The sequence below is a fragment of the Erpetoichthys calabaricus genome, chromosome 14 (genome assembly GCF_900747795.2).
Source record: "Erpetoichthys calabaricus chromosome 14, fErpCal1.3, whole genome shotgun sequence".
In the NCBI taxonomy this organism is placed as follows: Eukaryota; Metazoa; Chordata; class Cladistia; order Polypteriformes; family Polypteridae; genus Erpetoichthys; species Erpetoichthys calabaricus.
In genome coordinates, this window is record NC_041407.2 from 102,400,027 (window position 1) to 102,413,481 (window position 13,455).

Below are 13,455 nucleotides of genomic sequence, written 5' to 3' on the forward strand. Positions count from 1 at the left end.
TTTTTTTTTTTTCTACCTAGTTTACATTGTTCAAGTAGATTCTGACAAATTAGATAAAACAGGGGCGGCACGGTGGCGCAGTGGGTAGCGCTGCTGCCTCGCAGTTGGGAGACCTGGGGACCTGGGTTTGCTTCCCGGGTCCTCCCTGCGTGGAGTTTGCATGTTCTCCCCGTGTCTGCGTGGGTTTCCTCCCACAGTCCAAAGACATGCAGGTTAGGTGGATTGGCGATTCTAAATTGGCCTTGGTGTGTGTGTGTGTTTGTGTGTGTCCTGCGGTGGGTGGGCACCCTGCCTTGTGCCCTGTGTTGGCTGGGATTGGCTCCAGCAGACCCCCGTGACCCTGTGTTCGGATTCAGCGGGTTGGAAAATGGATGGATGGATAGATAAAACAGTGAATATTTCACAAAACAGCCGAAATGGAAGGGACACCAGTTAGCGAAGACTCTGTAAGAAAATACACTTGGAAAACCTAAAACATCAGTCAACAGTTTGTTATGCATCTGCTTTGTTTATTCATTTTGGCTTGGCACCCAGCCTCCCCATCACCTAAACCCATCGTCTATGGGGGAGGAGCGAAAGCTTTAGATTCATCAAAAATTTTGATCTCAGGTTTTTGACGGATCTCAACGTTTTTGGGTCCCCTGATACCGAAAACATCAACATCTCGATGATGGGTGTGCATCTGTCTGTGCCTCACAGTTTCTTGAGGACGGTCCAGAGCTAAAATGGCTGGACAAAAAATACCAAATTTGAAACTTAAGCCGGTTATGAGATGGTGATGCGCTTAGTTTTTGAGCCAAACCGTGCAAGAGAAAGAGGCACTCGAGAGAAGCCGTCAAATACCGTAATTCTGCAATTAATTCTGAATTTGTCTCGTTAATCGCTATCATACTGACCTGTTTATGATCAGAAAGATCAGCATCAGAACGGTAAATAATGACTGAAATGTTATCGAATAGTTTGGGTAACTTGGTTCCAAGGGGGCAAAGCCTACTGGCGCTCATGTCCGATTTTATTTTTTTAGTAGTGTAACATCCTCGGCCCGACCTGAGAGGCACTCCGATTACCAGAAGGATCAGAGACATTAAACCATCTCCGGAGAGCACAGTCGAGTACTCATACCTGAATTTTTTTTTCATAGCTCATAGGGAGATGTTTTCACCCTTTTCAATGGTTATTTTGGATTTTCATTAATTTGGACTTCTTCTTCATTGGTGTATTCTATATTTGCACATCAATTTAACATTTCTGATGATGATTTATTTTGACGTCATTTTGCGTTCCTATTGTTATGATGTGTGGCCATGTTTCTAAGGGCATGATTGCAGTTTTCTACCAGAGTTTGCAGTGTAACCTGTAGGGGGTGCCAATGAGACCCGCAAACCCTCCCAACACACCAACACCAATACAAGTATCAGTTCACATTATATGATTTATTTCCACAAATACCTCTACAGGTGATGTAGAAACACAGCACAAGCACACGTCTATGTTTCCTCCTCTCTTCCTCTCCTTTTACTCCTCCAGACGAGCTTTTGTCCACGTTCACCCAACTCTGGCTTGCCTGGATCAGGTCGGGCGGCTTCTTTTGTGCTAGACCCGGGAGCCCTTCCAGTGTGACCTTACTACAGGTTAGTGATGGGAAGTTCGGATCATTTTACCGACTCGGACCTTTGAGTCTCGTTCAGCAAAATGAACGAATCTTTTTTCGAGTCATTTCGTTCATTTTAGCAAAATATAATTAAAATGTTACCTGTAACCTCCCTAAAACATCTACTGCTTACACAAATGTTGATCACACTACAAACAAAACAAAACTATAATGCTATAAGAAACAGAAAGTATTAATTCATTGTTTACCTGGGTCTTTAGTCTATGATTCGCTACTACTGAGCCGGTAAGTGGTCACGTGACAAAAGAACGAACGACTCGAGGAATAAACTAATCAATTCTCTTTCCGGCTCAGACTGCATAGGTTAAGCTTATGGGGCTGTCACGTGATGAACGAACAACTCGAAAAACCCGAAGACTCGAAAAAACTATAGAAAGTTGTGCAAATGCGCATGCGCGACTGAATGAATCACTCACACGAGACGACTCGTTCTTCCCGAGTCACATTAAAGATTCGTTCAAAATGAACGAATCGTTCAAGAACGACCCATCACTACTACAGGTAGGAGGTACTTCCGCGTCAGGTGGAGGTTCCTTGAAGACGATTTGTCCCTGCAGCTCCCCCTGGTGGCACCCATGGAACACTGCAGGGCTGCACTACTGGACTACAATTCCCAGCCTGCCCTGCAGATATGCATGCAGGCACTGTAGTCCAGGAAGACTGCCATGTATTGAGTGGGGGAGGAAATAGTCTTTACAATTGGTCTCCAACTTGGACCTTGAATCATCCCTTTCTAGAACGCCAGCCCATGCCTGACGACCATCACAGCAGATATACAGTATTCCTATAAGACATTTTGGGTAACAACCTTTGCTTAAGGGTGGCACCACTGTTTTGCAGTAAGGAGACCAGAGTTGACATCCTGGATCTTCCCTGCCTGGTGTTTGCATGTTCTCCCCATGTCTGCGTCGGTTTCCTTTGGATGCTCAGGTTTCCTCCCACAGTCCAGAGATGTGCACATTAGGTGAATTAGCAATGCCAAATTGGCCTGTGTGTGGGGTTGGTGTTTTATGTGTATTTGCCCTGCCCAGGGTTTTTTCCTGCTTTGCGCCCCATGCTGGCTGGGATAGGACCCCACCCCCGACCCGGTTCAGGACAAAACAGGTTAGAAAAAAAAATTTTTGCATTTTGTTTTTGGTCTGACAGAAGAGAGTCTTGATTTCCTGGATACAATCTCAGTGAGTCTTATGTTTCTATCTTGTTTCCTGCCATGTCTATTTTTACGATACAGCACATAGTTAAAATGGGGTTAATAAAAAAAAAAATAGGTAACTGCATAAAAAGCCCCTATACAACAGAAATCACGAGAGACCATATTGAAACCCTGCATTTGCAAAATTGTATTCAGTTCTCGTGTGTATGCTGCAGTAAAGGCAGGAATCTCTCCTGTGAAAAGACGATGGGGCATTTCCACAGCCAAAGGGCATAAATTAATATGAGAACTGAACCAAACTCATCCCTTTGGGACAAGCTGTCCTAGTGCAGTGTCACGCACGTGCTTTATGCGAGTGTATTGGAGGCCCTGGGGGAGAGCGTTGGACGAGATGCACTTTCTAACCTCTCTTCCAATTCCAACCCCGGCCTGCAACGAGATGTCAAGTAAAATGACAGCTGATATTGACCAACTAAAAAGCTGACTATAGGCCCCCCTCTCGAGGCAACTCAGGCCCCTCCCCCTCCTTCAGGCAAGATGGAGGAGGAGCCATGATGACACTTCCAGTCCGATTTGAAAGCCCCGCCCCCTTATGGCCATCCCACCATATAAGAAAAGACCGCCTGGAAGTCTGCGTTCATTGATTGTACCGCGTCTGCTCGAGCTGGACTGTCCACTGACGCAATCAACCCTGGATCACTGTTAGTTAAATCGTTAATGCTTGCTTTTTCTTACAAAGGAGACGTAAATAAAACATTTCACCTTTGGGTTTATGGAAGACCACAACATACCTTTCCACATATTTCACGTTTTTTATCACAGCTTTATGTTTACAGTAGCAAATTGTGAGTTTAGATAGATAGGTAGATAGATAGATAGATACTTTATTAATCCCAAGGGGAAATTCACATACTCCAGCAGCACCATACTGATAAAGAAAATATTAAAGAGTGATAACAATGCAGGTATAACAAACAATAACTTTATATAATGTTAACGTTTACCCCACCACCGGGTGGAATTGAAGAGTCGCATAGTGTGGTGGAGGAACGATCTCCTCAGTCTGTCAGTGGAGCAGGACGGTGACAGCAGTCTGTCTCTGAAGCTGCTCCTCTGTCTGGAGATGATCCTGTTCAGTGGATGCAGTGGATTCTCCATGATTGACAGGAGTCTGCTCAGCGCCCGTCGCTCTGCCACAGGCTGTATAAAACATTTCAGGTTGTCCGCAATTGCATAAGAAAGAATATTAAACTTTAAAATTAAGAATTGCATAAAAAAGTATATTAAACTGGTTCTCACCAAACACCTTCATTTGATGCTCCTGTTTTTTTGTTTTGGTTTTCCGTCGGTTTATTAAGTACGGATCTCAGTGGAGACATCCTGCTCTTTATTTAGTTTTGTTTCCTTTCTTTCCGCAGCAGGTTTGAAAAAATGTAAAGGATGGTTGGAAAAGCAAACCCGACTTAGATGACCTCAATAAGGCAGTCAGCACAGCATTCTACAGATAAACGTGATATAATGTAACAAACATCAGGCCACATTTACATAAACAAATAAACATAAATGCAAATTCCACACGTGGAAAAAGTAAGACCACTGCTTCGTTTTATCACAACCTCAAATCAGAATCGGCTGCAAATGATCAGAACATCTGTTCTCAGAGGCTCTCGTCTGCTGGCTGCTGTCTTATTTTAAACCTTGAGACGTTTGGTTTGGTTTGAAGTGTGTGTTTTATCTCCATGTCGAGATCAGAAGAAGGCTTTAGATGCCTGTGAGTCTGGGAAGAGATTTACAAAGGTCTCCAAACAATTGGAAATCAAAAATTCCACTGTCTGGAAACTCATCTACAAGTAGAGAAGATTACAGAGAACTGCTAACTTGGCGTCGCCAGCACGTTCAGCCCGAGAAAAGAATACAAAGATGCTGAGAGAAAAGTCTGTAAGAAGACCAGAATTTCATTATGGAGCCTCCAGGTAGCTCTTGCCACTGTTGATGTCGACGTGCACCATTAGAGTTTACATACCAAAGAAAGCGTGCCAGGAGGAAACCTTTAGTATCCAGAAAGAACATCAGGGTAAGGTGAAAGTTTGCCCATAAACCCCCAAGGCAGAGACTGGGACCTCAAGATCAATGTGCTCTGCACAGAAGAGGCAGAGATTGAGTTATCTGGCCACAGTAACAGAAGACATTCTTGGCAGAAAGTCCGCATTTGAGCAGAAGAAGCTGAGACCAGCTGGGAAGCATGGAGATGGAAATGTTACTTGCTGCCTCAGGGCCTGGGCGGCTCACCATCACATTGTGGTGATGAGGGTGCTAGAGGAGTGAGACCCCATCAAATCAAATTTTATTTGTCACATACAGTTCTGCACAAAGTGCAAATTGTAGTGAAATGCTTAGTTATAGAAGACCACCTGTCAGAAGATTAAAGCTCCATCAAAAGTGGACCTTACAACATGACAGTGACCCTAAAACATAGCAATAAATCCACCAAGGAATGGCTGAAAAGAAAGTAACGGGGGGTTCTGGAATAGCCAGATCAGTGTCCAAGTCTGAGATGATAGGGGGGGTTGAAATGGGTTGTGCAGGCGAGAGACCCCTCAAACATCACACAACTGCATGGAGGAGTGGGAAAAACTTTTTGCTAGTCGATGTTGGACACTCTTAGCCAAGTCTAGGAATTGCCGACTTGAGTCAAGTAACAGTTAACATAGGCAATGCGTTTCTGTCTGTTATATGCCATTTCGTATAGGATTAGTAACAGCAGTGTTAATGTTTGTGATGAGCCATCTGTTGGAATGAAACATACAATGCATATGTCTCTGTCATTTGGCATGAGATTCGTCAAAGCACTGTTAATATTTGTGATGCGCCATCTGTTGGAACAGCAAATGCAATGTATATGTCTCTGTTATATGCCATTTGTTACAGGTGTAGAAGGGTACAGCCCAGACACAGACAGGCAGACACATTGCAGTCCATCACCACACGTTTATTTACACAACTACTATTATAATACAAGTCTCTATGTGCACCACACCAACAAACCCCCACCGTCTCTCAAAGTCCCGGCTCCTTCACTAGCCGTCTCTCTTCTCCTCACAAACACTCAGGGCCTCTCCTTGCCGCCTCCTCTGACCTCGTCCACCTCCTCACCCGACTCCAGCCTTGATTGTAGGGCGGCGGCTCGTTATATAGGCGGCTGATTGAGGGCCGCACCCGGCCACCTGCCACACAGGATTCATCAAAGCACTGTTAATATCTGTGATGCGCCATCTGTTGAAACAGCTAATGCAACGCATATGTCTCTGTTATATGCCATTTGTTACAGGATTCGTCAAAGGACTGTTAATATTTGTGATGCGCCATCTGTTGAAACAGCTAATACAACGCATATGTCTCTGTCATATGCCATTTGTTACAGGACTAGTAAAAACCTTGTTAATGTTTGTGCTGCGCCATCTGTTGGAATGAAGTATTCAATACATATGTCTTTGTTATAAGCCTTTTGGTACGGGATTCATCAAAGCATGGCTAATGTTTGTTATGCACCATCTGTTGGAATAACAAATGCAATACTTACATTTCTGTTATGTCATTTGGTACGGGATTAATAAAAGCAGGGTTAATTTTTGTGATGTGCCATCTGTTGGAGTGAAAAATGCAATGATTTTATCATTAAACATGTTTGTGATGTGCCATCTTTTGGAATGACAGAGACATAGCAACCGGACAGACACAAAGATGGACACACAGATGCTTATCTTTTTGTTAAGGTGGTTAAACTTTTGCAAAGTCACGTTTCCTTTTTTAATCTAAAGATACTGTTTAAATGAAGTGCCCACACTTACTTTTTCACATGATTGTAACTGTAGAGAAAGATTGTCCTTTGATGTAATTAGATGCTGTTTGAAACATCAGCTAACTGTCCCCTTTTTTTTTTCTCCTTTTTAGGGCCTTGCAGGGATGCTCTCGTCTCCCCACTGTACGCCTCATCTTTTTTAGCCTCCTCCAAGTATAGCGTTTTATACTCTCCAAATCTTGCAAGACTTCACGGTAAGACCCTGCTTTGTTGCTGCCTCCATGACATTTAGATTTTGGTTTTGTGGTGGTCAGGGTTAGACCAAAATGCTGAAAATAGGAACAGAAGATGAAACATTGTCAACTGGTGCTCATCTTATCAGTGGCAGTTGAAGCCCATCTGCAGGCCTAGGCGGGGTGGACGGATGTCAACTCTTGTTGTCTATACAATACAATACAATACAGTTTATTTTTGTATAGCCCAAAATCACACAGGAAGTGCCGCAATGGGCTTTAACAGGCCCTGCCTCTTGACAGCCCCCCAGCTTTGACCCTCTAAGAAGGCCAAAAAAAACTCCCAAAAAAAAACCCTTGTAGGGAAAAAATGGAAGAAACCTCAGGAAAGGCAGTTCAAAGAGAGACCCCTTTCCAGGTAGGTTGGGCGTGCAGTGGATGTCAAAAGAAGGGGGTCAATACAATACAATACACAGAACAGAACAAATCCTCAATAAAAAATAAAAATTTTTTAGAAGTACGGAGCAGAATTTAACAGTAGATGATATCACATAATAAGATTTGGATAATTTTAGACTCCTGGAGACCTCGTCCATCAAGCTGCCTCCCCCATTTGGCCATTCCACGGCTGAAACGGTGTTGGGCCAGCCAATCCGATGAAAGAACCCCTCTTTTCCACGATTCCTGCGATCCTCCATCAGGGATGACTTTACCGTAGGCAGGCAAAACAACTTGGCAGGTGGGCCGTGGCACCAAGTGCCACATTTGTATAGTGGGTAGTCGGTATTATTAGACTTCGATAACTGTTCCCCTCAGTGTACTCCCCATTTCAGAAGCACAAATGGTGCCCTTTTGTGTGTATACCATGGACTTTAAGGAGCTAATGTAATTTTACTTTCATAAATGCTGCCCATCGGTGGGGGGCGGGGGGTCCCCATGGTGTCTGCAGGCATGCCCCCTTTTACTTTCATCAACATTGCTCATTCATCATCAGAGTTTGAACGACTGTGGGTGGGTGTCTGGAGCACGCGTCACTTAACTTTCATAAATGGAGCCTCTCAGATGACGGCGGCCACCTGTGTCGCCTAATGGATTGAGCGTCTCTCCATCTTATAGTGGAGTGCGTGATGTGGACGACCAGTAAAAATCTATTGATGAATACAATAAAATTGCTTTGAAAACAGTCCAAGTTTTACAGTTCGAGAGTGATAAAGGAACCCAAAGGGATCAACATTTGAAATGTTGGCAAAAACACAAGGTTAGAGTTGGAGCCCCCACTACATCCGCAGTACCTTATAATGTGTTCTGTACACTTTGACGATAATGGCCAGAAAAATGTAACGTCTCATGGTATCTTCATTTGGTTTAAAGACTGTGCATCATATGCAGTGGATTCAAAAAGACCCCTTCACTTTGTGCCAGTGCCAGTTGAAGCCCATTTGGAGCCCTAGGCATGGAGGGGAGGATGGTGCCCCTCTCTGTCCAGAGCAGGTAAGTCAGCATTAGACTGATGACCAGGGTGGGAGGGGTCCTCTGGTCCCCTCAGTGTCCGGAGCACACGCCCCTTCATTTACATAAATTGCTGCCCTCTGTGTACATACCACAGAATTTACCTTTCATAAACAGTGCGTAAACATTAGTAGACTTTGATGACCGGGGTTGGGGGAAAGGGTTTCTCCCTCAGTGCCTATAGTGTGTGCGTCCCTTCAGTTACTTATATGGTGCCCCTCTGTGTACATAATGCAGACTTTACGGTGCCCTTTATGGATTGGACGGCTCAGGCTGTAATCACCACTCTTAATTTTTTCACGCGGGCACCCCATGATGCCCCCAGACAAGATGCCCATGTCAAAACCCTACCTAAATCCATCATAGCATCCTGTTATCAATTTAATTTTAAAAGCAGAAATTTTCCATTTTGCCCGCCTATCAATCCACACTCAATAAGCTGTAATGACAAAGTGAAATCTACAACACGATAAAGTGTGCAGAAAGTGAAAGGGGGTCTGAAGACTTCCTGAATCCATCACTGTATAAAACGAAAGAGGCTGGTGCTAGGGGTCCAGTGTCCCACTCTCACCTTCAGAGCTGTGAAGAAAATGCAACAGACTCAGCTGGACCCTCAAAGACTCTTAGGAAGGACACCTCGCTTGCATTCGAGCCGCTCTGAGGGGCAAAAGCAAATAAACCAGCAGGAGCAAAACCAAAAGAACACAAAAAGCGAGAAAGCGACGGTGAACTCTCCTGCACCAGCTTGCCTGCTGCAACGACCTCGAACCGTACTGTGTGGTTTTATTGACATCCGTGTTAAATACATCACTTTAAAAAGAAAAGAAACTCGCACACGCTTCCTTCCAAGGTTTTTGAGGTCAGGTTGTCTAAATATTTTTTTTGTTCTATTTAAAAAGACTCTCTGGGATAATAAAAACCTACTTATTCTTATTGTGTCACTGTAACAGAAACAAAGAGAACTGTCAAGAATGTTGGGGGGAGGTTGGCACTAAGGGCTCCCCAGTTTAGCGAACTGGTTTCTTCAAGAAGTGACAGATTCTTCTCTGCGTCAGAGGACGCATGTCATTCTTGTTTCTGGGCTGGCTTGAAATGACGGCACCTCCTTGGAAATGCGCCATTTATGGAGTGGGAGGACTGAGAGAGGGTGGAGCAGAGGCGGAGCTTTTGTGATGTCATTTTTGCGATCAAATGCATAGCAGAAAATGGGCGTGGCCTCCAAGAAGACCCACTGTAATGGAGATTAAAAAATGCTCAGAAATTAAAATAGACAAAGGAGAAATGAACTAATTTCAGAACGGAAGCAAGTACACTTGCTTTAATGGTATTTTGCTGTTGTTTATTTGTGATATCTTGCATTATGTCTTTTAAGAATAGGTTTAAGATTGTATTAGATAGTGTTGTCGACTGAGGAAACTCACACGTCCACCAACGAAATGTTGGGAGCGCCAACCGGGTTGCCCCTTTTAATACCTGATAAGTCCCAAAAACAAACAGGTGCACGATGGAACAGATAACAAGAACACAAAAGGTGACATCACCTGGTAGTGCTGGTAAGTGGCTCAGTATCGGGTTGGAACTCCGTCCTGTGGCCTGCCTGCTCTTCCCGAAATGAGTGAGACGACCCCTCGGTTTCATACTTGCTGTTCCAGAAGGGGCGGAGTCAATTGCCCTCATTGGGTGGTTTCTCTGAGCTGTGGGTGAAAAAAAAAGATGGTAGGGGGGGGGGGGTGCTTACCTCCAATGAGCCCAGATGGTGACCCTCTGACGTGCATTCGTGACAACAGTTAAAGTGTTGAGAGGGGTGGGCACGTTTTACTTTACGGATAAGAACAGCTGTGCTTTGATGTTTGGCCGACTGACCTCCGGTGTTAATATGATTATAAATTAAAATAACAGGCAACCAACAACTACTCCTCTACTGACCTCACTCCACAGCACACACTGTAAGTACAAAAGAAATGTCTGGTGAAACCACAAGGGGGCACCACTGAGCCTCAAACCTCAGACACAATAATGCCCAAGTACAATTCCGGATTCAAATAAAAGATTTTCATTCACTTCCAACACCTCTCTTTACACAAACATCAGCCACAGTGCACAAGTATGACATTCTCTCCTTCCACCTTCCGACTGTGAGGCTGTGGGCTCTCTTTTGAATCTGACCCAGGAACTACTTCCGGGGTCACTCCCAGGTTATTCAGAGCATTTCTGGATTGTGGAGAAATGAGGGCAGTCCAGTCCCGGCAGTGTCCTCTGGTGGTACCATAAGACCCCGACGTGGCTGTGTTTCCAGACTCCCAACTCCCATGCCACCCTGTGGGTGTGCTAATGCCACATGTTAAGTACTGACTTAGGATGTGACATTTATAGGGGGGGTGGGGGTGGGAGCTGGAACAACTACCATTAAGCCTGATCACATATAAACAATAAGGGGCGAGTCTCCACTAAATCCCAATAAGGGGAGGGGAGTGTCCCTCATGAGGTCATGATCACATCAAAGCAATGGGGGGGGGAGGAGGGTTCTCCACAAAGTCCTGATAATTGTCTCATGAAGTCCCGATTGTATTGAAGCAATTGGGGGGGGGGGGGTCTTCCATTGAAGCAATAAGGGGGAGGGAGGGTTCCCCCATAAAGTTCAGGTTGTATTAAAATGAATAGTTTTGTTAAGTGAAGTCTATTTGAAGCTTTTCCACAACTGCAGTTTCGAGAGAAATGGGGGCTGGAGGATTGAGAGGAAAACTGACACGTAAATCCAGTACTGTAAATCCTGAAATTCTGTACTGTTATACAAATGGAACCCCAGTATGGATATAGCCTCACTCACTCCCCACAGCACCTGATAAGAGTCTCATTTTATGAAAGGGAACAGCAGAGCAAAAAGAAAGAGAAACACAACACCAACTGCCCAGGAGACGCAGCAACATTAACTCTTTTGAGGGCTGAATATATTTTCCAAAAAACAATGGTTTCATTCAGAAATCAACATAAAACGTCTGTTGCTGCATGCTGTGGCATGAATGTGCGGCAGGCTTGCTGCCAGGCTGTCTTCGCATGGCTTGGGACAGCAGCAGCAGTGGTCACGGTCACAGTGCATTGTAATCTTGTTTCTACCTTTTATCATTAAGTGGCAGTCCTCCCTGGCGAACACTGTCAGTACCATGATTAGCTGGGCACCAATCAGCTGAAGCTGGAACCTCACATTCGTTTTCGATCACTTGTATCAAAAACTGAGTCCGACAAGTCATAGTCCAATTCAGAGAAGTGTCATCCACGGGGTATTTTGCTTTACGCGTTCGCTTTGACCTCTTGCCAGATGTCACTGCCATTTTTGCGATTGCGTGCGCCTTGCTACTCACGAGAGCACAGGGAATCTCGGTCAAACCAATGACTCTTAACTTTCCTTTTAGCAACGAGAGTCCAACTAATACGTAACGGTTGGTTTTGTCACAGTTTATAGTTGACTACCATCGTCAACTCCTCCTTTTGACAAAAGTCGACATCAGCCCTGAAAGAGTTAATGTGCTAAAAATGCGCAGGCAAACTTGCAAAATCAGAGAGAAATCACTGACTGAATCTGAGAATGTAAAAAACATCCAAGAAAGCGCAGGTAAATTGTCAAATGATGGAGTCTGTGTTCTTTATACAGTATTTCCAGAAGGGTTGACATTTCTGCCACTATTTCAGCTTTTAGAGTGGGTGAATATATCTGCCAGGACTACATGACTGTGCCAGTGTGGCATAACACACCGGACACAGGATGATGCCCCATAATGAGACCACCTGACTGCCGGAATGCTCTATTGCCTAGCCGGGGTCAGATTAGCAAATTGCTGTATCCTCTACTGCTGCTGTGAGATTAACTCGTCGTTTCTTTGCAGGTAGCAGTGGATGGTCACCATCACCAAGTGACCAGCACCCATGGCTCCAGATCAATCTGAACTACAAGTACAGGATCACGGGCATCTCTACACAGGGCACCTTCAACAGCAACGACTGGGTGACAAAGTACATGCTGCTTTACGGAGACCGGCCTGACAGCTGGAAACCCTATGTCCAGCGAGCAGGCAATATGGTGGGTATCGGTTTGTGGGCAGTGCCATCTGGGTGAGTGGCAGCTATAACAGAGTGTTTATCACAGAACTTTTAAAGCAGCAGGTGGGGAATTCTAGAGACGACCATCAAGAAGCCAGAGGGCACCTGGACATCCAAACTTAAAGAAGGAATATGAGTGGAGAGCTTGCTTTGGGGGTCCTTTTGTGGGAATGGGGGAAGTAGGCACCAGTGCCAGTCGGGACTTTTGGTTCTGCTTAATCTGCTTTAAAAACATGTCATGTGAGCTTTGATTCACTGTTACTGCCACATGCCTTCTTGGCACCCTGAAAAGCTTATATAAGAAGCATTGCAGTCTGCTTACGTTGGTTTAGTTTGCACATTCTCTTCTTACCAGGTGCCCTTCTCTTGCTTTCTTTTCTGGGGTCTCCTTCTGAAATGCCCAAACTCAACTCCTCCAAGTAGCCTAATGCCTTGACATTGTTTTTGCAGTGCCCTTAAGAATGTCTGCCCCAAAGATCCTTTCCCAGGGATTTTCAAAGCTGGCATAGGGGTAGAGGGTAGTGTCTGGCAAATCCCACTCAACCCCACCTTTGCTTGAGGTTAGAGGTCAGTGAATAGAAGTTGATAAAACATGTGATTGATACCCAGCACACGTTGTCAGGCCATTTGTCTATTTTTCATACTCGCTCAACATTGTGCAGGCCCAGAAAGTTCCTGACCCCTTGACTGGTTGCAATATAGCAGCCTGCCCTCAAGCGGGCGATACTTCACAGGGTCATTTCTTGTTTGAGCTGCCCTAATGTGCAAACAGGAATCTAATACCACTGAAAAGGCACAATAAAGTGGTAGGAAAAGCAGCTGGGCTGCCACCATTTGCTCCTTGGCACGTATGACCGTGGATTGGATACTGTTGGGATTTTGCTGTCCCAGGCAACTGCTTCATTTTTAAGCAGTCAGATTTAAACTCAGTGTGTGACATCATAAACCAAATCAAGACCCATTCCTTCTCATTCACAAGGTCCTCTGAGTTCAC

At 44.8% G+C, this 13,455-nt stretch overlaps 1 protein-coding gene across 2 annotated transcripts in view; it reads left to right on the forward strand.

Moving 5' to 3' along the window:
* The window catches only part of cntnap1 (contactin associated protein 1), a 144,102-nt gene that overhangs the window by 59,979 nt on the left and 70,668 nt on the right, over window positions 1–13,455 (forward strand). The window contains exons 2-3 of one of the 2 annotated variants that reach the window (XM_051936380.1): window positions 6,777–6,878; window positions 12,248–12,441. In XM_051936380.1, the coding sequence (XP_051792340.1) occupies window positions 6,777–6,878; window positions 12,248–12,441 (296 nt within the window). Of the gene's footprint in view, window positions 1–6,774; window positions 6,879–12,247; window positions 12,442–13,455 lie in introns of those variants that run through there. The other variant, XM_051936381.1, reaches the window with a different exon arrangement.